The 22,977-nt window shown below is 50.2% G+C and overlaps 1 protein-coding gene across 2 annotated transcripts; it reads right to left on the bottom strand.

The window, feature by feature from the left end:
* Nucleotides 1-8,934: 8,934 nt before the first annotated feature.
* LOC102570462 (serine/threonine-protein kinase PDIK1L) lies at nucleotides 8,935-21,230 on the bottom strand. 2 transcript variants are annotated; one of them, XM_014610240.3, is made up of 5 exons: nucleotides 21,160-21,230; nucleotides 20,310-20,909; nucleotides 17,803-18,019; nucleotides 14,213-14,465; nucleotides 8,935-11,568 (listed from the first exon to the last, which is right to left on the bottom strand). In XM_014610240.3, the coding sequence occupies exons 1-4, from the start codon at nucleotides 21,217-21,219 to the stop codon at nucleotides 14,230-14,232; spliced, it is 1,113 nt and encodes a 370-aa protein (XP_014465726.2). In that variant the 5' UTR covers nucleotides 21,220-21,230; the 3' UTR covers nucleotides 8,935-11,568; nucleotides 14,213-14,229. The 2 variants fall into 2 exon arrangements, with proteins under 2 accessions (XP_014465726.2, XP_006260320.1); XM_006260258.4 differs by having other exon boundaries at nucleotides 21,123-21,164.
* Between the last annotated feature and the right edge of the window lie 1,747 nt (nucleotides 21,231-22,977).

Raw genomic sequence — 22,977 nt, 5'->3', positions numbered from 1 at the left:
AATGCAGCTAAGAGCCGTAGCAGCTCTGTGCGTGGCACCGGAGCCGGTGGGAGGGCACGACACCACGCTGCTCGGAAGAAGCCCAACTCCTGCAGCTCTTGTGCCTGTAGCCTGCTCACCCCACACAGCGAGGAGTCGCTCCTCCTAGCTCCGGCTGGCTCACGCCTGCTTCGGCCCACAGGTTTGCCCTGGCTGCATAGGGCTGAGTCCCCGGGTGTTGAGGCAAGCTCCCTCAGTCTGCCTTTGTTCGAACACGCAGCCCATGCAGCGAGCAAGCACGGAGCAGAGGCTAGGGAAAGAGTTGAGCTGCAAGCCAGTTGTTTGTAGGTGAGGCCGGGCATTCGCAGACCTCTGGAAAGCCCGTTGTCTTCTGCCTCTTGCCCTTTTCGAACCTGAAGCTTGGTCAGCCGTGCAGCACCCTCCCCTCTTACTCTGGCTGTCTGAGAGGGATGTGGCCCAGCCTTAGGCTTGGACATGCAAAGTGTCTGGCTCCAGTTCCCATAGTGGGCTTCACTGTAGAGCATCATTTAAACGCAATGGCCCACCAATAGATGTAGATGGCCCAGTCTGTCCTGTGGGCTGAACGCCCTGCAGACGAGCTCTGAAGCGCTTCGGTAGCACCAGTCCCATCTCCCCAGTGTAGACGTGCCCTGGGGTGACAGATACCGGTGCATGTGGGAAGATACAGGAAGGATGCTGCAATTGAGCTGGCACAGCCCTCTGTGTGCCAGTGCTTAACCCGTTTTCATAGCTGTAAAGTGTGTCCTTATGTTGAGCCCGCATGCAAGACCTGCTGCAGTCCTCAATCCCTGAGCTACAGCTCAGCTGCCGCTTACAGCCGCTACCACTGGTCCTCCAGGGCTCTTAGAGCAGAAGGCGGGTGGGAAATTGCATTGCCCACGAGCGTAAGAGCTGCTGAGCTTCCCTTAAGGGGCAAGCGGTGTGCTGGCTCCTCTAAAGAGGAAACGGGGCAGAGCGAGTCGTGTTTTCATTTCATCCCTTGCGTGGTTCTTCCGCTAGCGGGGTCTGGGCACATTATTGTCTACTGCTGCTGCAATGGCTGATTAGGCCTCCAAAAGCAACAGTCCAAGAACAACCACCACAGCGGTGATGAGTAGAGCAAGCGGCTGCAATGTGAGGAGCTGGGACCTGCCCTTGAAGAAGCAACAGCCCTGCCCAGCTCTTCAGCAGAGATGCAAGGCTCCTCTCTGCCTTGGTGTCCTTGGGACGAGCCACTCACCTGCCTTTTGCAGCTTGATGGCTAGAGGCTGGGCTCTGGAAGGGAACAAAAAATCTGCAGGATCCTCGCTGTTTGTGCCTCTCCGCTGTGGCATCTGCCGTCTCCCCATCGAGCTGAGGGCTGAGCTGTTTGTGGGAGATGCCTACAGGCAGGGAGCAATGTGGCATGAAGCAGCCAGGCAGGTCCATGCAGCTTGTCACAGAACGGCGTGTTGTGCTCTTCGTGCATCCGGGAGCGACTGGCGGACACCAGACCTTGGCGTGGCAGGCAACGAGCAGGGAGGTTTGGCTTCTGCCAGCTCTGGTGAAGGAGGTCTTTCCCTCTCTGCAGAGGCAAGCACCATGGGCATGTCCCTGCTGAGCTGGGAGGCTGTGGAGTGAAGCGATGTTTCCTCTCGTGGTACCAGTGGTGGAGGCAGAGCAGCACGGAGGACTTGGCTCTAATCCCTAGCCCTTTTCTGCAATCCCCAGCCGCCCATCTGACTTCCACCTGCTGCTGCCTGCCTTCTTCCTAGGCACTGGGGACTATGTACACCAGCAGATTTTAGTGGGACAGCTGCTGTCCACAGGTGAGGGCCAAGATGAGATGCGGGCATGCACAACAGGCTGCCAGTGCAATGAAGACTGAACCTCTAAAGTGTGAGCCTCAGAGCCAGGTTCCCAGCTGAGCCCCTGAAACCTCCCTGGCGGGGCAGGGCACCACATGGAGCTTCCTAGGGAATTTAAATCCAAGCACGTGCTTTGGAGGAAAGCTAATGGGTTCCCCTAGAACAGCATCTTGGCAGAAAAAGGTGGACTCAAGAGAATGGAAGTGCTACTGGGGACTGGGCCAGGGCTGTTACGTTTTGGTTGTTTGTGAGCGTTTCACTGGACCAGCTGCGGGGCTGGGCAAGCTGTTGGATGAGCTTCTGGGCAGAGCAGGCTGAGCTGAATAGCAAAGAGCCAGCTTGCGGGGAACCAGGAGTGAAAAGGAGCTGGAAGATGAGACCGGCAGAACAGGCAGCCTGGTTTAGTGGCAAAGCAAGGTCATGCGAGAAGGGGGCAGTCATTACCTGGGAAGCAAAAGGTGATGGTTGGCCACGTCCGCAAGGCTGCAGTGAGCCATAAAGACCAGATTTTTTTTCTTGCCGGGCAGTAGCCATATGCATTTCTGTGCCTGGCCCCTTCTTCTGGAGGTGTTTGGAAACTGCCTTTGAGCACAAGGATGGTGAGGTCCAAGAGGGAGCGGCTGTTTGTTCTTGCTGGAAAGCCGGCCTGCCGAACTCCTTCCCTGCCCCGAGCTCCGTGCAGCCCCGAGGCTTCCTGGCTACTTGGGCAATCGGCTCACCAGCCCAAGCTGCGGGCAGCCCAGGAACAATATTTCCCATAGGTGTTTCCAGAGCAGTTTAGTCCTGCAGGTAAAAGGCTTCTGGCTCCAATCCGCCAGGCAAATGCACTTGGCAAACACCGAGGTCTGTAGCGTGGGACGGTCCGCGTCCCAGCGGCTGGCACGTGGAGCCAGCCAGTTCTGTGCTGCTCTTGTCTGTAATCGCATGCTCTTACAATTGCCACCTGTCCTCCTCCTCCTGCTGTTGGCTATTGTGCTCACTAATTGAGCCATGTCATCAGTTCAAGAACAAGCTCTCTGGGGCTTGTGTACTGCTGTGGTATGCAGGATGATAAAAAAAGAAACCTCCTTTAGTTGATCAGAGAATAAGGCAGCATCATGACATCAAAACATCCCGGGAGCAAGAGCAGCGTGCTCGAAGAGGGGAACTAGCTGCGTTTCAGCTAGTTTAAAAAGGCTCGTTGCCAGTTTCTTTCCCCCGCTGAACAGCCGGTGCCAGCTGCTGTAACCAGCCGTTCCCTAAACTTGCCGGATCTCAAAGGGGTTGGAGCAGGGCAGGGAAGTCTTAGCTTTCAACGTGTTCCTGCGTTCCCCTCTTACCAGTGTCACCAGTGTGACAGCAAGCCATCACATCACACCGACGCAGTGCTTAGCTGAGCTCTTGCGTGTGGTCAGCTACAGGCCCTGCAAGAGTGCACTTAGCAGCAGGTGCAAAGGTGGGTGTGTAGGGCAGCAGCAGGGGAATGAGCCTGGTTGTGCTGCCCTCAGCTCTACCCACAAGCAGGGGAGAATAAATGCCTGTTTTTGATGTGAAAGGCATCAGGGCCTGCTAGCTGAGGAGACTCTCGTACCAATGTCATGAGCGCAGTAGGAGAATGCACGAGTCACCTGGCTCAGGTGGCTGCAGCCATTAGACCCCCGTGCTGTGAAGGGTTGAGGCCAAACTACTTGTTGTAACAGGCCCTTTTGGCTGTAACGTCCACAAACCTGAGCAGAAATTGTTCAGAAGACTCAGTTAGTCCATCGGTGGGGGAGTGCAATCGGTTTTGTCTGTTTTCATATCTGAAATTTTTACTCGGCTTCCAAGCGGCACTAATAGGTCCCGGCCAACTCTAGCGCTCCTCGGCATATTGGCATCCATAGTCGTTACAGAGCTGACCTGCAGAAGCAAAAAGAGGAGAAAGCAAGCAGGGAGCAGGGAACACCTGCAAACGCCTAGGGATGTCAGTAAAAGCATGCATGCCGGTCTGCTCTCTCAGGAAACTGGGGAGCAAGTGTTAAGTCCCGCACGTCGTCTGCCACTTGGGAATCGCCTGCTGAAGCCCTCCTGGTTCCCTACAACCTGACCTTTGCTCAAGGACTGATCCTGCCACTTCACGCTTTGTTTTTCATCTGAGGCTGCCTCCTCCTTGCTGCAGGCAGCAGGGGCTGCCTCCTGCTGGCAATGTAATAAGCAGCCGCTGCAGGCGCTCAGGGTATCTTCCTGGAATCAGCCAGAAGAGGAGAGAATTAAACAGGCAAGCAGAGAAGAACGGAAATCTGAAAAACAGCAACCCCAGCCAGCGTGCGCTGCGCTTCATTACGGAGAAAGGGGAGGTATGAAACAAACCACGCGCTCCCCCCCACCCGCCCGCCCGCCCAAGCCTGCCATCAGCCAGCCTCTAGAGAAAACCAGTGGGAAGCCTCTTCTCCTGATTGTGTATCCTTTTCGCCAAGAGGCCAAATGAAACGGCTTTGCCTCTGACGTAAGCCCTTTCCCCTTTGCGGGTCCTGTTTCCTTTGCCCCGGTTTCAAAAGGAGCAAACACAGGGCCAAGGACTGCAGGAGCAGGGTTTGACTTCTGTCCCCGAAGACAGGCGAGGGCATTGCCCATTGGAGCTGGGACGCATCGGTACTTAAGAGCATTCAGTTTGGGGTTTTCACTTGGGGTGCTGAGATGCTCATGTCCAAAGCCTTGAAGGAACCACGCCACAACCATGCTGTTTCTAGGCCAGGCTTTAAAGCAAAGGCAGAAAAGAAAAAGCAAGTAAAAAGCACACACTAGAGCAGCCCACCTGATGCATTACCATTTCTCTTGGCAAGTTGTTGAAGTTAATCAACGTGCAATTGCAGCTACCTCCTACTTATAATCAGTGAAATGACCAACTCTGCACTGCTGGGATCTCGTAGTTCTGCTCATCAGACCATTCCCTCCCTGCCCCTGTTCTCCACCAGGTTGAGACTTAGGGCTCGTCTTCAACAGAAAGCTCCACTTGAAGCTAAATGTTTTAAAACCAAGTTAAACAAGTGCAAATTCTTGTGTGGACGTTTGCTTCGGTTTGCAAGAAGCCTCCTTTGGTTTAGCTTGAAAGAGCCCAGCTGCAGTAAGATGCTTGAGATCAAAGCCAGAGCTTCCCAACAGGCAGCCACCCGCTACGGTAAAAACACTGGAAAGCTGATTTCAAAGTTAAACTGGGGCAATGCTCATATGAACAAGGCCTTAGCTAGCCCATAAACCCCCCAGGAGCCTTTATTCCTGGGAAAGGTTCCTCTCCCTTATACACTAATGCAGAAGAAACTTGTCTGATTTCTGATTCATTTAAAACTAGCTCGTTTTGTTGTTTTTAATGTAGGCGTCTCCTTCTATGATTCACAGATGTTTTATAGTATCGCTGCCGAATCCCCCGTCTCACCCCTGCACTCTTCCTTGGGCATTTGCTGCTTTTCACGACAAGGTATTTTAAGCTCAGACAAATATTGGAACAAGGAGCGAAGCACATGGGCAAATAGGCTGTCATGATCAGCAGCTCGAGTCAGTAGCTTAACAAAATGTGTTTTTTTAAAAATCAAGCCTGTCCAATCTCATCTCTCCACCCTGCAGCTCTTGGAAAGTCAAAGCGAGCTGGGTGAGCTTGGGAGAGAGGCAACTGGTGTGTCCAGCTTCAAAAAGCCTCAACCAAATCAATTAGGAGTGACAAGGAGGCTCTTGAAAGAACAACAGGGATTGATAGAAAGACAGCTGAAACTTAAAAGCTTGTTCGCTCCCTCATTCATCATCCTCTCGCAGAACATCCGTCATGGTTTTCTAGCTAGCATTGTGCCTGAGGAAGTATGTGCTCTGTGCTTTGCAAACCGACTAAGTATAAGACGTTCTTCTTTTATTATCCATTGCTGAAAGGCTGCCTCTTCTGAAGCAGAATGCAGCAGCTGCTTGATCAGGAGGCGATAGCGGTGTAAGTTAAAGCTTAGGGCAGGACGGGAGCCCGTTGCAGTCAGTCCGAGGAAGGTGAATTAAGTTACTCAGCTACGCCAAGGTTAAATCCTTACTGTTGTGTCAATTGGTGATTCTTTCCGAAATCCCCCTGCAAAGGGTAAGACTCCACGTTACATCTTACTTGCAGAGCTGGTACTGCAGCAGGGTCTCAACAACCACGCAAGTAAGCAGAGCTGCACGCTGCCTTTTCCTGTAGCTTTTGGGTCCTCCCCACATGGGTTTTCATTTACAGAATTGACTCAGCCTATCTCTGCTTTAGTTGAAGATCAGACTTTTAAAAACATACTGCCTACAGCCCGCAGTGGGTGCATTTTTAGTGCCCGGTTTCCCCTTCTGGACTGAGAGGGCTCATAAATCACGGCAACGTGCCGTCTCTCTCGGTAGTGACAGGAAATTAAATGTCTTGCTCCCATCTCAGAGTACCCTTGGCACATGCACCTCTCCAGGCTGAAGAAATCCAGCAGCTTTTCCGCTCTTTCTGGAGGAGGAGCTCTTCCACAGCGGACCCAAAGCAGCAGACAGCAATGCTTTTCCATGAGGAATTTTGGCAGCAAGTGGGTGGAGGACCTGCTGTGGCTTCCCGTGAAGTTGTCAGACTTTCTGCTTTCCCTTCCACAGCGTGGATGCAGCTCTGCTCCTGTTATCTGCAGGCTGAGCTTCACTGAAGTGAGCTAGTTAATCCCCCCACTTTCCCATCCAACTTCAAAATGATGTGCCCCTCAAACCGCCCACCCCTCCATTTGCTGCCTGTAGATAACTGCTTGGCAGTAGGCGTGCAAAAAGCTCTCATTTACTCTTTGCCAACTGGCCCCAGCAGTTGATTTAAAAAGCCATTTCCTGGCAACTGTAGCTCTACTGGGGTTCACCACTGCTTGTCCCTTGCTGTGTGCAAGGTGTTCCAGTGATGAATGAAATGGGCCTGTGATTGATTTTCAAGTGAGAACAGCAGCAAAAAAACAGAATTAAATGGCCTTATTTTTCCTTTCAAGGAAGAGCGTGAAGACTTTCCCTGTATTTAATGAGTTATGCCCACAGCCGTCTTCTCTTTGTATGGTCTCCTAGTCCCATTAGGAAGTTAAACCCCTTTCAAAGCATCTCTATTTCGGCATCGCCAATCTGAACCCACTCATTTCAAACAGAAACTCTAGAAGCAATATTTAAAGGGCTGGTTACTTTATGGAGCTGCCTTCCCAGGCCAGTGGCTTGATTTCCTGAAGCCGACACACTTGGTATGGGAGAGGAGCTAAGGAAACACGTGGAGGAGTTATGTGCTCACTTGCCTCATTTCAAGTGCAGTCACACCTGGCTTGTTTGAGATCTTGCAAGCCCGCTCCACCCCCCGCGTCTCTCTTTTGCACATCTAGCTTTGAAGTGGCTTATGCCATATTATTCCAATTTTAAGTCAACCCCACCATTTAAGGTTCATTTTCCCCCCTTCCTAGTACAAGTCAATAACTGCAGGTGAAGTCCTTGAACTGCTATTGCTCTTACTAGCTCCCACAGAAGAACCAAATCACCAGAGAGAGGACCCAAGGCATAAAGGCACTAAACATATACTAATTCAGAATTTGTTTTAGGTGTTTATTGCACGTACAGAGATACTGGGTGTACAAAGCTTCTCCATAGGTTTGTCTGCAGCTTCATTGTCCCTCTCACCTTGACTTTATCTAGGTGCAAGCGAGGGGGAACAGATTCAAATGTTGTGTGGTTACACGTTGTAAACAGGCTCCAACATCACAGGTCAGCCTTGTGTATACACAGAGCATAATAAAAATGTTATGGTTGTCTTGGAGGATCACCAGAACAACCTGGCGTCAGGAACAGCGTCGTGAACATTCACTTAGCCAGACAGGCCGCTGACAGAGGCGGGGGCAGCGCTTTAATGGAAGAGGCACTGAAACCAGTTTGATGCAGCTCGCCCAACATCCGTATAGATTTCATGCTTCGGCAGTGCTTTTTTGGCACTTTTACCTAATAGCGGACTCAATCAGCTATTAGATAAAGGCACCAAAAAGCCTCGCTGAAGTGTGTAATTTATACAAACATTGGGCAAGCTGGGTCAAACTGACACAATGCTTCTTCTGGGCACGTGTTGGGCTTGGCACAGGGGTGCGCCAAGATGAAAATAAAGTGCTGGGGTTCCCCCCCATCTATAAGCAGTCATAGTGACCATGACAGCTTAGTGGTGAGGGCACTCACCTAAGGCATCCCATGGTCCAGTCCCTGCTTCTGTAAATCGTTAGTATTTCATACCCAGAGTCACTGCATCAACAGGAGATGGAGCATCCCACAGAGCGCATTGCCTCATGGGAGTTGGGGCACTCTCCTGGGAGAGCGGGGAGATGTAGATTTGAGTCTCCTCCCTAGGTAGAGGATAGATTTGCACTTAGGTCACATATCACATAAAAGAACCACATTGTTCCTGTAGACAAAAGCAGTAAAGGGTAACAGGTTAGCAGGGAGAAGAAATGGTGGATGGAAATGTTTTCAATACAAATAACCAGCACGTTTTACCTACAGTGAAGGCAACATCTATTTTGTCAGCTTTGAGAAGAGAAACTTGGGCAGTGCAGGAAGCCCTAAGGTCCAGAATTCAATCCTTCCCCGCTTTGCCTTCCACAAGCTGCTGTTCCTTTTTTAAAACCTCAGCCATATAGACTTTGTGCCTTTCATATATAAACCCGCCTTATTCCTGACATTTCAACTAGCTTCATTCTGCAGCTGAGCTACTTTTATATGATGCTATAAAGTTAGTCTCATCCAGTTGTCAGATGATCCAGCTGCCCTGCCATTATAGTTGAGGACTGTTCCCTACAGAAGTACTGTGAAGCAAAGGCTCAGACACTCCTATTTGATATCAGCACCACGTGTCCCAGAGCAGAGGAAGTTTTAGGATCAAGGATGCCACAGGCACAGAAGACAAGTGACCGAGCGCAGGATTCCAAGAGTCACCTTCCCTGACAGCATTTAGGTTGGTCCCATTTCTTAGCTCGTTCGCACAGCCTCGCTCACTGAAGCGCCAGCTTTCACCAAGGCTATTCGTCTTACTCCAAGGAAGGACGCGGGATCCTGCGACAGGGTCAAAGCTTCATAATCAGAGCAATAATACAATACATTTGGGGGAAAAGGCAGCAACAATTCTTTATTAAATTCATAACACACATGTGACAAATGCATACATACAAACAGGTCTGATTAGCATGGAGGCTCTGGGGGATATTCATGGCACTAGGACCAAACGAGCTACAGTGAATAGCTGATATCACACCACTCAAATGTCTACAGTCCCTCTGGTGGTTTTACTGCACAGCCTAGACTTACGCTCCATGTTTCAAAGTCCGCCCCTTCCTCAACTACAATAGTTTTTTTACGTGCAAATTGTAAAAAAATTGTAATTCCCTCAAAGCATGGAGAACAATTTTGCAGCCTAAAGCTGGCTAGAGAACTCAGTTGGTGCCAACTGCCTTCGAAAGGTCATGAGGTATGATCCGGCTAAGTTGAGAAATCATAATTAATAACCCTCAGCTACACCACTGGCAAAATAAAGCGAGGCTTAAGCATATGAGAAGAGCAACCCAAAGGGGAACCCTCAATAAAGCACCAAAATTAAAACCTTCTCCATGACAGGGTCCTCTGGAGGAGCGGATAGGAATGAGGTTCAGACTCCTCTTCTCATCGTCTTGAGCCTGTCTCCGAGCGTATCAATCAGACCAGGTGTCAGAAGGGGAATGGGCAGTGGAGAACCAGCTCCTTTCCTTGCCATAACTAGCCTCCCTGCTTAGGGCTGCATGGAGAGAAAGCTACATAGTTTAGTCTTCTTTGGGTGCCCTCCACCAGCAGTTCTGCCCATGGCCACAGTCATCAGTACTGGATGGTCTTTTTGCCATTTGATGATTAGAGCTACAGTTCAGGTATTTTCAATTTAAAAAATGCTGCGTGTGCATATACATGAAGCACTGCATCTTAGGAGACATCATTAAGAAGAGGGTGTTCCACCTTACCCAATGAAGGCCACTAGGACCCTGCTCAAACTAGCCAGTAGCATGGATTCAATTCCAGGGGAAATCCTACTTTAAGGAGTTTTCAGACGTGCACTGCAATCACAGCTCTGCCCCAATGAGAGGGTAGGGAATGGAGGCCAATTTGCTAACGACATCTGATACATCCAGAACAGGAGAATGGCCCAGAGATCTGTTGCAAGTCAGTCTGCACCACGAATGCTGTATGCTGGGCTCCCTTCAAACAGTGCTGTTGTAGGGCTGTCACACCAGTGACCCATTTTCTCTCCATGTGCACACCCATAACAGTTTCCTATGGGTGGGAAGAGAAGGGCAGGGGAAACCTGGCCTTATCCTGGAACTACAAAAGACATTTTTAAAAAGACATTTTAAAGAGCTCAATCCCTCTTCATGCACAGGGAAGCATTTGAATATTTTCAGCCAAGTTGAAAATGAGAGTTTCCTGTTTACCTGCCAAGGTTCCAGCTCAGTCCGTTTGGTTCTCCCTGCAAGAACAGCTGGCACAAACAGCTAGCATGGCAGGGAGCTTCATTCCTTAGTTTAAGTGTTAGTGACGCATGAATTTTAATAATGGTTTGACTCCTTAGCCAGTCTTTGTATTTATTTTCAGCAAGCACTTCAGTTAATCTAAGGGAGAGTACTCACAAGCTGCCATGCTAGTGCTCTGTCCAACCGGTGTAAGACTTTACCCTCGGCCAGAGCAGTCAGCCCCCACCAAGCAGCATGGAGTAAACGAGCGATACAGAAAGTTCTAATTAAACCACTGTAATGGCAATTTCCAGTCTCTGGGCCAAGGTCCAGACAAAGCCCAACAGGGTTGGAAATGCTGGCCACACTGATCATGAACATCCTTGCCGATCAACAACTGGAGGGGCAGAGCAGGCCTTGCTTCCTGGGTTTTTCTGTAAGGGTATTCACAGCTGCAGAGAAATGGTGGAAGAGGACTGGCCAGGAAAAAACACACCTGGAAATTCCCCTATAGAGCACCAGTGCTCAGACTCTCTTGGTCCTTATGCCCTCCAGACCATGTCAAACTGCCCACAGAGCAGATGGAGCCTGTGGAGGGGGGGTCATCTGACCTGCAGAGTTTTTTGTGGACTGGACCACTCGCCTCCATGGGCCAGACTCAGCCCATATGGTTTTCTGCTGCAGCTGCCGGACTCTGCAGCAGCACCAGCATGACTCTGGAACCCAGACAATTAACGCTGCTACTGCTTGTGCCCCACCCCCGTTTACCCACCACCGGATTCGAGGGATTTAGTCACTGTTTGCAAATCAGTAGCAAGAAAGAAGTGGAGCAAGTGGCATTCTTGGTTCTGGAGGTGTGCTAATACAGCAGCTCCAGCAGCCACAGGGATTAGTGTTGTTGCTGTCGCAACTGCCTGACAGTCACCCAGCCCATGAGAAGCCCCACAGTCCAGATCTGGCCCACGGGGCCACATGGCTTTGACACCCCTGCTTTAGACCATGTCAGCCAAGTTTGCACCTATGCTACCGAAAGGATACAAGTATAAAAACAAAGGTTTTACAGAACAATAGATTTTGAGGTCTCTTGTTAAAATTACTATACAAATAAATAAAGTTATTACTCCTTTACATACAGCCTCTGGGGAAATGGGAAGTAGTCAAGATGTGTTCTAGCTAGTGTCCCTTGGGGTCCAGCTGATCATTCAGTGAGAATGTCTACGCACCAGCTAGCAGGCAGGCATCCTGACCAGCAAACACAGGACCTGTAGGGGAAGCAAATAAGAATTGCAAGGACGCTATCGCTAGGCCTCTCAGTCAGAGATTGCAATTAAAGCAGAGTGCCAAGGACAGAGAACACTGATTTGAGATTACATTTTAGCAAGGAGATTCAATTTCAATTCTGGCTCACATCAGTGACAACCAAAGACTGATTCAGTGGTTTGAAATCAAATTGTAAAATACAACTTCCCACATCTCTGAGACACCACTGTCCTGGTTCAGAATGTAGGCCTAAAATTGCACAAGCAGAGAAGCGGCGTTACCAGCTCACCTGTCAGAACAGGGAGTTGTGTAGGGTTTTTGGGAAAGCTTACCTAGCTATGATGCACCTATGATGCCTAGGGAGTGGGCTGGACCCAACCCAGATGTGTGTGGGGCAGGGTTGGGAGAGGAAAACCCTGATCCAGATGTTGGAGATGAGGGAGAGGGTGAGGCAGAACAGCCCTGGTACAGACACATGGGTCGGGGGGAGCTAGGGAGCACCCTGACCTGATCTGAACATGCGGGGACAGGCCCAGCCCTGATCCCACTATGTGCCAATGGCCCAGGCAGGCAGTGGTCCAGGCAGAGCGAGGCTCTGCCACACAGAGCTTCTGCTGTTCCCCAACTATCAGTTCTCCTGCCTCGTGGGGATTCCCACAGGCTGGAGATCATGGCTCTGTGAGCATTCCACTTACTCAGACCATAAGTTTAGGTTGAAGGTTTCAGGCTGGGTAAGGAGCTATTTTCTGGCCTTTTGAAGTTTGGAGTCACTTGGTTATAAAAATCAGCTAATATTTCTACAGTATTACTTTGTCAGCAAGAACAGTTTTAGGCTGGTTGGAAAAACAAGCAGCAATTAGAAAATGACAGTAAATGGGCATGATCAAAATGCAAGATAATGTTTCGATCATTGCCACTATTAGCTACCACCTGCTTCCTTGTTACAGTGTGCACAAAACACCCAACAACCAGAATTCCTGAAGTCTGTGTGGCATATCCTCCAGCGTTTAGGAGAGCTGCTAGAATAGTTTAAGAATAATGTTCAAGAATTAGGACCAAAAAAAAAAAAAAATCAATGCTGGGCACCTAAAGTTACACACCGAACAAGAAGCCTGCTTTTTCAAAGGGTGCATTAATGACACAGGATTGATTCTAGCAGATTCTATTGCAGGATGGAGGCCTCATATAATCCTAAGAGCCTCTGGGCATTACGAAGAGCCTCTAGGCATTGGATCAGAAGAAATCTCATTACATTTAATAAGGACAAATGCAAAATCCTAAACTTAGGATGGAACAATCCCAAGCACGAGTCCAGGCTGGGGACCACCTGGCTCAGCAGCAGCTCTGCAGAAAAGGACCTGGGGATGACAGTGGACAAGAAGCTGAATAGGAGCCAGCAGTGTGCCCTTGTTGTCAAGAAGGCTAACAGCTGCATTGGTAGGAGCATTGCCAGCAGATCGAGGGCAGTGATTCTTCCCATCTATCTGGCATGATGTGTCCAGTTTTGAGTCCTCCACTACAGAAAGGACAAATTGGAGAGAGTCCAGTGGAGGGCAACAAAAAGGGGTGAGGGAGATGGAGAACATGACTGGTGAGGAGAGGCTGAGGGAAATGGGCTGACTGAGTCTGCAGAAGGGAAGACCAAGGGGGATTGAATAGCAGCCTTCACCTCCCTGCAGGGGGGCTGCAAAGAGGATGGAGCTGGGCTGCTCTCAGTGGTGGCAGATGACAGAACAAGGAAAAATGGGCTCAAGCTGCAGCAAGGGAAGTTGAGGTCACATATCAGGAAAAGCTCTCTCACGAGGAGGGTGGTGAAACATTGGAACAGGCTCCCCAGAGAGGCTGTGGAATCTGCATCCTTGGAGGTTTTTAAGACTTGGGTAGACAAAGCCTTGGGATGGTCCTGCTTGAAGCAGGGGATTGGACTAGATGTGACCTCCTGAGTTCCCTTCCAACCCTCATTTTCTATGATTACACAGTACAGTAACATTTTTCATTATAGAATCTGGATTCAATGTGACAGCGTGTACTTTCACTAGGAAAATACATGGTACCCAATACAATGGCTTCGTCTACACGAGAATTTTATCATTACTTGTTTAATGATATTAAAAAGGCCCACCACAGGTACACATACACATATGCTTCAAATGGTGCTGGAGAGCTGGCCTGATTTCTGCAACAAGATATGATTAAGTTAACTACCACCATGTCTGTGTGAGCGTGTGTGTGTGAGAGTGTGTGTGTGAGCATGTGTGCATGTGGGGAGGGGAGGGGCAGAGGAACGAGTGTGGTGAAAAGGGTCCAATAGCCAGTCCCATAAATATAATAAGAACACAACTAATGGGGAGCATGAGCTGGGCACCAGAACAGATAGATCTCTGGCTATTGTTACTACCATTACAGTTGAACGTTCAGTAAAAAGAGATTGCTTTGACAGCACTTTCTGAGCTTCAGTTCCATTGCTAAGACGTGTAATGAGTTGATGCCACTCACGGGGCTATACGCTAAAAAGAACCCAAGTTATTCCTTCTGTAGAAGAGTTAATCAGACACTGGATTCTTCCCAAGCTGACTACACCCTTCACACACATTAGGGACTGCTACGGGCTGTATTTCATTTAAAAGACTCTGGTGTGAAACTCACCTGATTATCCGTTGTTGCTAAGAGCCAGAGCGTTGGCGCTTTTTCCCATAGGAGATTCGCCTGATTCGGACTTCAAGTTGGAAGGCATCCAATCTTTCCTTTGGGTTAAAAGCCAACATATCGTGAAGGAGTCTGCAGAGGTCATCAGGTATAGACTTCTTGTTCTTCAGAGGGATTTGCAGTTTCATACTGGGATTCTCCAGCAGTGCTTCTCCAACTGGAATAAGCTCCTTGCCTTGGCAGATGTAGGTTCCTAGGCAGAGTTTGGAAAGAGAGACAAGTTAAATATGGGAAAAAGAGTCCCTACAAAACATGCCAATTTACACCATCCACACCAAATCTAATTTGTTATAGGAAAAAGTTAGCTGTTTACAAAATCTAGTTTCAGAGCTCTAGCATACAAACAGAAAAGTAGAGCTGGAAGGGACCTCTGGACGTCATTCAGTCCAACCCCGTGCTTTAGGCAGGACCTCACCTATGCAAACCATCCCACACATGTCCTTGTCTAACCTAAAACTGCAACCAATTCTGTTGCACAACTACAGAGTATATCGCCCAGATGCCAAAAGCACTCTAACCTGCCCCAGATAAAGTAAGGGGGAATAAGAGCTGTCAGCATGCCACGTTGTGGTGTTAAAATGCATGAGAATATATGAGACAAGGTTCCTTGGGTGAATTTGATATCTTTTATTAGACCAACCCAAATAGGTGGAGAATAGAATAACTATTCTCCAACTATTTGGGTTGGTCTAATAAAAGATATCAAATTCACCCAAGGAACCTTGTCTGCCTATGTCCTTAGACCAACACGGCTATAACCTAAACCCCTGAGAATATGAGAATGCAGGGTAGATTTGTACCGTACAGACTAACTAAAATTATATCAGGTTATATTAGATCACTGTATTAGATTACCTATTTGGTTAGCTGATAAGGTGCAACTCTGCTCTGCCTTCTCCTTGGCTTCAGATGAAGGTGAATTACTTTGTCTCTAACTCATGACATGCCAGAGGGCCACACTCCCTACTACAGGGGAAGGCAAAAACCCCCTCAATCTGTACCAGCTTGATCAGGGGGTAAATGCTACCAACCTGAGTGTTATAAGACACTGACCTCAACTAGAGGTATACTATCAAACCAAAGTCCAGAATGGAGAAAAGGGGAACAGGTTTTATTGCCTACACTGCTTTGCTGTCAGTTGTTCAAAGAAACACTTGCAAATGAAAAAAAGCTATTGGAATGAACCTCCCCCATTCCACTGTTTATCAATTAATTTTACCCCTCCAGCAGAGCTGGAAACTCTAGGAATGAAAGCAAGGTCACATTTGATTCAAGTGACCTGGAAAAGAGTTAAACAACTGAATCCTTATCTGCTCAGTTAAGTCAAACAAGTTTTAATAAAAATGGCAGTACGTGCCATTTACCTTTGGCCAGTTCCTTCTCAGCTAGATTAGGGACAGGAAATGTAAATTTGCTCCTGGCAATCTAAATAATTTCAGTGGTTGCTTAAACTGATTAGTTGGATTGCAGACAGTAAAACCCCCCTCTGCTCATCCAAGCTGATTGGCCTTCGAACTGAGCAAAGAATTAATGTTTCAGAGCAGCGACTGATCGGTAAACAGGGAAGAAAGCTGAACACGCAAGCTCCTTATCTCAAGTTGGTGCATGGCTATTTTAATGAACTCAGGCTATATCCCAGTCTCCGCTCCAAAACATTTGCTGTTTCTGTAGCCAAGAACTCAGATGTTTTTACTGTTTAGCATTTAATAAAGAAATTGGGCTCAGTTCTTATTTCCATTACATTTTGAAAATGACAAAAAAAAAAACTTGAACAGCAATTCAGCTACCTTCGAAAGGATCCTGTGTCAGGATTTCAAATACTGGTTATTTATAATTTTAGTCATTTAGGAAAAATAATGTGACTAGCACCTATATTAGGCCCCCTTGGCCACATCCAGACAAGTGCGGATGTGCCGTATGCAGCTCCACACAGTGCACATACAGGCAAGCTCCGTGCTGCTACCTCGCAGCACAGGGGGGGTTTTGACCTGGGAGAGTCCAGAGTCAAAAAAAACCCACACCAAAAAAAAAGCAGGGTAGCACACATGGCAGCAGTGAGTGCCACCCAAACCCAGAGCCTCGCCAGCTGGAACCACACCTCAGCTGTCAGCCAGGCTCCCAGCAGCAGGAGCACTGTGGCATGCAGCCCTCCTAGAGCCTCCAGGTAAGGCTGGTGGGGCCAGCAGCCTCCTCTACCCCATCTGGGGTAACCTGCCTCGTACCAGAGCGTGTGTGGCATGGGCGTTCCCTGGGGACAAGAAGCAGTAGCAGCACAAGGCCTTCTCTAGTGACTATAGTCATTTGCAAGACTGGCATTCTGTTCTCACAGTGGAAAAATCCATCTTGGGATAGACATTCCTGAATCCACTCAGTGCAAAGATGAAGCCTATGATAGCTTATACATAAAGGCATCTCCTCAGGGTCCGTCAAACTATGCATTCCCTGCTGTCCCTACCTCCTCTCCTGGTACAACATTCAACCACACAGTGCTGAAAATGACCTATATATAGGTTCTGCTTCAAATGTGATTTCTTGGAATGTCCTTACGACCCTCTGGCCCCTCAAATATACCAGCAAAGTGATACACACACAACTCCAGTTCAATGGCCCTGCGTCTGGGTAAAGCATGCTTCTAACGTTAAGGCAGATGCTGGCGGAGAGTCTCTGAACAGGATGTAGCTTACCTGACTATAAAAGCTGTTGTATCCTGCCTACAGAACATGAATACAATGCAGATGTCTCACCAATGGAGGTAGATTCAGAAGGGAATGCTGCTAAACTCACCAATTTAGGCTGGGTTTTGTTTCTGGCATTATTGAATAGGAGCCAGTCTCATTTTGGCAGAGAACTTACTCCTCTTTTGCCCCCATACTCCCAAGGTGAAACACAGGCTGCAAGTTCTGTTCCAGCCTTTATGGTCATAAGAAGTTTTTGGAAAAGTTACAGAGATAATTCTGAGAAAATATTTTTGTTTTAAAGGGTAAAGAGTGATCTCCGCACCTTAGTTTTAAAGCACCAAGGCCTGGAGGTCCTGCAAAAGCAGACAGAAGGCAAGGAAAAGGTGGGATGGCCTCACAGATTTCTTGCAACACCTTGGCAGGGCACAAAGGAGTGACAACTTCCAGAAGGAGGCATCTGCAAGACCACACCAGCAGTCATGGATTCATAGACGCTAGGGTTGGAAGGGACCTCAAAGGGTCATCGAGTCCGACCCCCTGCCAGTGGCAAGACAAGTGCTGGGGTATGTGACCCCAGCCAGGTGCTTGCCCAGTCTCCTCTTGAAGACCCCCAAGGTAGGGGAGGGAACCACCTCCCTTGGAAGCCCGTTCCAGACTGGCAACCCTAACCATGAAGAAGTTCTTTCTGATGTCCAACCTAAACCTACTCTCCATTAGTTTGTGGCCGTTGTTTCTGGTTATTCCAAGTCGGACCAGTGCCCAAGACTCCTCAGCAGTTACAGGATCCTTTGGGGTCCTGGAAAAGGACCTGTGATCAGGAGTCAGTGATGGCAGTAAAGAAAATACTCTCACCAAGCAATTCCTTCTGAGTGTCCCCATCCCTGAAGGTGATCCTCTCCACCATAGCCCAGAAAATGATCCCGAGGGCAAAGATATCAGCCTTGGCAGTATAGTGACCTTCCCACACCTCTGGTGCCATGTAGAAGTTTGACCCGCAGGCTGAGGAGAAGCGATGCTGGTTCACATTCACTTTTCCCTGGCACACCTTACTCAGGCCAAAGTCTGCTACCTGTGGACCAGAACATGAGAAGTCACCGTTATTAGCAGTAACATTCAAACAGAACAGGCAAGGAGAGAAGAGAAGCAGGAAGTTGGCAGGTTGATTCATTAACACCAATAGGTTTTACTTTAGCTACTAACGAGCTTACAAACATGGTTTATAGTACAATTTGTGCGTTTCAGGTGACTCAGTGCAATATATCTCTTAATAGCTTTGGATGTCAACCCTCGCAAAACAATTATTTCCAGTTCCTTTCAGCTAGTGCTCCATTCCACCCTACTGTCTGCATGACTTCCTAAGAATGAGAGCAGCAGCAAGTCATTATCTTTGAGGAAAGTCTAGCCTGATGATCTACTTGGATCCATCCACATCCAGCCACGCCATGTCTAAGGTATTGTGAATACAGGCATGAACACAGCAGAACAGCAACAGCTACTTGCTGTACTTGGAGGAAACTTAACACTCTCGTATTACCCGCTGCTATCTGTTCTGACTGGCTAAGTCAGTGTTTTGTTAGCGCTCCCAACCTTTTCAGCTGATGGGAAGGATGACTGGTGCCAAATTGGTCTACGGGACAGATCCAGCACAGTCTGGCCCAGCTAGGGCTCAGTACAGACATGCAGAAATAGCCTGGTGAGGCCCAATCCAGCTGTGCGGGATCAGCCTCCACCAGGCCACTGCAACAGGGATGTGTCCACTTGCTCTTCAGGGAGCAGCCACTTCCTGGTAAGTGCACATCCCCGAGGTGAGGAGTTTGGGGGTCTCAACACTGCCCACCTGCTGGCTCCAAGCAATTACAGGTACCAGGAGGGCGATGGCAGGAAAACTGGTACCTGAGCAATCCCCGATACAGTTTCCCCGAGTGGTGAAGTCCAAGTGCTGTGGCTGCCCTTCAGCCCCCGCTTCCCCTGCAGGGATCCCCCACATCCAGAGAGAGGGAGCCAGGGCCAGGCAGCGAGTCCGGCATCCGGGTCCAGGTGCACAGCAGGGAAAGAGGGCAGAGACTGCTCGCTCTGACAATCTAGCCACACAGGAACGGCCCAGCCAGGGCTGATCCCACATGGCTGAATCGGGCTCTGGCTGAGCTGTTGCTGCGTGGCTGGATCAGGACCTGGCTCAATCCAGCAGTGTGGAAACAGGTCCTGATCCTGCCATACAGGGCCAGCACGCCAGGCTTGGACACATGGCAGCAGGGGCTGCGTAGCATTAACTGCCACTCCCCCACCACTACATTTCCAGACCTGTGGAGAGCCTTGTGGGCCAGATCTAGCCCACAGGCCAGGGAGTTAGCACCCCTGGTTTAAACCATATAATCGCTGCTGAGAGCGGAGCCCCTGGTGTAGATGTGGCTCTGCTGGCCTAAAGGCACTTCCATTTCCAGGGTTAAACCAGTTTGCCCGAACCTTTGCCAGCAGAGCCGCGGCCACTCTGGGCGCTCTGCCAGCACCGGTAGGATGACTACAGCTCAAACTTTGCGTGTGCCACGGCCAGCATAGCTACGCCGGCAGAACTCTGTAACGTGGACAGGGCCATTGACTCAAGCGTCATGTGTACGCTCCAAACATGAAAACACATTACAGGTTTCCCTCGCCAACCACGGTTTCGAGTATCCACGCTTAACATTCTGCACACCATTTTGGCTACCACGGTAGCCCGTTTTGAATAACCACGGTTTTCCATGGCCGTGTATCAACCTGCCACCTGCCATTTTCCCCATAAGCCTTTGGTCTTGCCAACCGCGGGAACTTTCAGGAACCTAACCCCAGCCGTTGGTGAGGGAAACGTGTAGTTACCCCTGATGGACAGCCACGACAGGGGTAAACCTAAAGCGGCAGACCTACTTAGCCTTTTGCTAACTACTAGAAATCCCTCAGGATTGGGACTTCAGCAGAAAACTGTAGGAGCGACCGGCCCTGCCACTAAGCTGCTCTTCTCAGCATCACTAAGAACCGCCTAATTAAAGCCTGGAAAAAGAAAATTAAGCAATATTGTTCCTTTCTAGTTTTAATTCTCAACACTTCCAATTATTGCAGCCTCCAGCACGACTTGCTGTTTCGGAAGCCAGAGATTTCGTTTGCTTCGCTGGGCCGCTGCCGTAGCTTAAAACGAAGACTTCAGACTAGTAGTAGCTTTTAGTCAATATTAGTGGTTAAAAGATGAGCTAATCCTAACGAATCCTAACCTCTCCCTTCCCCAAGAGGCAACACCTGCCCCGACTCTCAGCAAAATCTGGACTTCCTGAAACGAAACGCCGCCGTTCCCCACGTCCAAGCGCCGCCGGCGAGGACTCCCGTCTCACCTTCACCACGGGGCCGCCGGGGCTGTGGGAGATGAGGATGTTGTCGGACTTCAAGTCTCGGTGCACGATCTGGTTCCTGTGCAGGAAGGCCACGGCGCCGCTCAGCTGCTGCATGAAGCTGTTGTTGAGCTGGGCGTCGGGGCCGCGCGACAGCAGGTACTCGTTCATGTTCCCGCCGTCGCAGAACTCCATCACGAACCAGAGGAAGCACGCCGCCCGCGGGTCCATGCACCGCCGCCCCTTCAGGCAGGTCTCGATGAGCAGCAGGTGGTGGTCGGACTTGCGGTAGTGGCGGCTGATGGGCTGGAAGACCTGCCCGCTCTGCAAGACGCACTCCTCCAGCTGGATCACGTTCTCGTGCCGCTTCTGGACGTTTTGCAGGGCCCAGAACTCCTGCAGAGCCAGCTCCACGTTTTCGGGCACGTTGCAGTGCATCCTTTTCACCGCCACTTTGCTTCTCGTTTGGTTGGCCACCGCCTCGTAAACCACCCCGTAACTCCCCCGGCCGACTTCGCGCACGATGCTGTACTTGGCTTCGGCGGCCATCGCTCGGGGCGGGGAGAAATCCGTGGTTTTAGGTCTTCGGACTCGCGCCAGACCCTAAGAGGGAGGGGAAAAGAAGGGGGGGAGACACAATTATTCGGAGACGCGCCTGGCACGCGCGCGTGTTTTTGACGGTACGCAGGATTCGTCCCCCACGCCCGCATTTCTGAGGTGAAATCCCTGGCTGGGGTGATGCAGGGGGGGCTGAATGCGCTCCCCTGCACCTCACTTCCCACAGGCCCCAGGCCCCAAGCCGGGGTGGGCCCGCACCTGAGGGCTGAGACAGAGCCCGCCCCCACCCCCTCACCGCGGCCAACCGCCCCAGCGCCCGCGCGCGCCCGGCCGTATCTCCCGCCGCGCCGCCCATTGGCCAATCAGCGGGCGGCGAGCGGCTACGCTGCCCAATGGGGGGAACGGGAGGGACGCCGCCTCTGCGCACGCGCCCACGCGGGAGGCCGAAGAGACTACGATTCCCAGCAGCCATCGCGCGGAGAGGGGGGGAAGAGCCGCGGGCCGCGCTGCATGCTGGGAGTTGTAGTCCGTCCAGGCCCTGCTCTGTGCGGTCTCTGCTCTTTGTAGGGACCCCCGTTGCTTGCCATTTCCCAGCCACAAGTGCCACGCTCATCATCGGGGGTGCCGGCACTAATGAGAGCGGTCCTGTCTCTAGTACAAATGGCCTGGCTTGTTCTTTCGGTTCAGTTCCCGTGCCGGCGACCCCCGGTATTTCTCCTTACACCAGAGTTTCTTTGGCAAGGTTTTGTCATTTTATTCCTGCCACCTCCTTGGGCGCATCCAGATCCGCTGTATGTTGCGCGATTTGCGTGAGAACGACCTTCTCGCACAAGTCGCGCCGATTTGGCACTCGTGCGCGGGCGAAGTCCCTAATTCCCCCGCTACGTTTCAGCGGATGAATACCCTGAGACGAGGGGTCCTAACCGTCTCGTTGCCTTGGGTTAGGATCTACTTGAGTATCGTCCATATTTCAGCTCATCCGTTGCGGCGTGGAGCACGTGGGCTGGCAGCTGCGTCTGAAGCGCCGATCCCTTGTGAATCGTCAACGTTCCTGCGACGTCATTTGTCCGTTACCCAAAATTAGCTCATCGCAAGAAGGGGGGAATATTGCTTTGCTGTGATTCGTACAGCGAGGGCTACCATGTTGCTTAGTTCATTTATTAAAAAGAAATTGTAATAATTGGCTATCAGGAGGTCATGACTTTCCTCTGTGCTCGTATACATCAGCTGCCGGCAGCACTGCAAATTATTGTGGGCTCTTTGCACAACCATCTCTGGTACCTCGCACAGACAGCGGTCTGTCCTGCGTGGCGGCGTGTCCCAGCACCGAGACGTCCAGGAATATCCCCGCGTGCCCTCATGGCACCCTCCAAATCCAGCAGCTCGCTAGGGAGGATGCTCGGAGACGCGTCTGTGAACACATCAGCAGGACTCGCCGTTGCAGAGGTGTTCACGCTTCCAGTCCCAGTACAGGTTTTGCTGGCGTCTGCTGCGTAGAAACCAAGTTTTTGATATTTCTTCTTGTCCTGGCTCTCAATATTGCATTCCCTCCCATGCAGTCAGTGGTCTCACTGGTGGCATTTGGCTAAACAATTCCTGTATTCCTTGTTATGGATTCAGCTCACTTGTACCCGGGTATCTATTCTGAATCCCAGGGGAGTTTCTTCTGGACCTATTAAGACCGTTACCTACATCTCATTAGTAAAGTGACAGAAGTGACGGTGACAAAAAAAATGTGAATTTTGAGAAATTTAGTGAAATCTTGCCAAAGGCTACAACAGTGTGTCTAATACGGTGGATTCTTTCTTTCCTGTTAAGAAAAAATCCACGTACTATCCCATACTGCCCTCAGGTCAGACCAGCGGGTCTCTCACTCAGTGCAGTTATGACGTTGCTATTGCGAGCATGCAGCGACCAATGGGATTCGTCAGGCCTGTGCAGCAATGCAGCTCAGCCAATGGGATTCGTCAGGCCTGTGCAGCAATGCAGCTCAGCCAATGGGATTCATCAGGCCTGTGCAGCAATGCAGCTCAGCCAATGGGATTCGTCAGGCCTGTGCAGCGATGCAGCTCAGCCAATGGGATTTGTCAGGCCTGTGCAGCAATGCAGCTCA

The sequence above is a fragment of the Alligator mississippiensis genome, chromosome 1 (assembly GCF_030867095.1).
Source record: "Alligator mississippiensis isolate rAllMis1 chromosome 1, rAllMis1, whole genome shotgun sequence".
Taxonomy (NCBI): domain Eukaryota; kingdom Metazoa; phylum Chordata; order Crocodylia; family Alligatoridae; genus Alligator; species Alligator mississippiensis.
The sequence above is the reverse complement of the archived record's forward strand: the minus strand, read 5'-3'. Positions and strand labels throughout refer to the sequence as shown.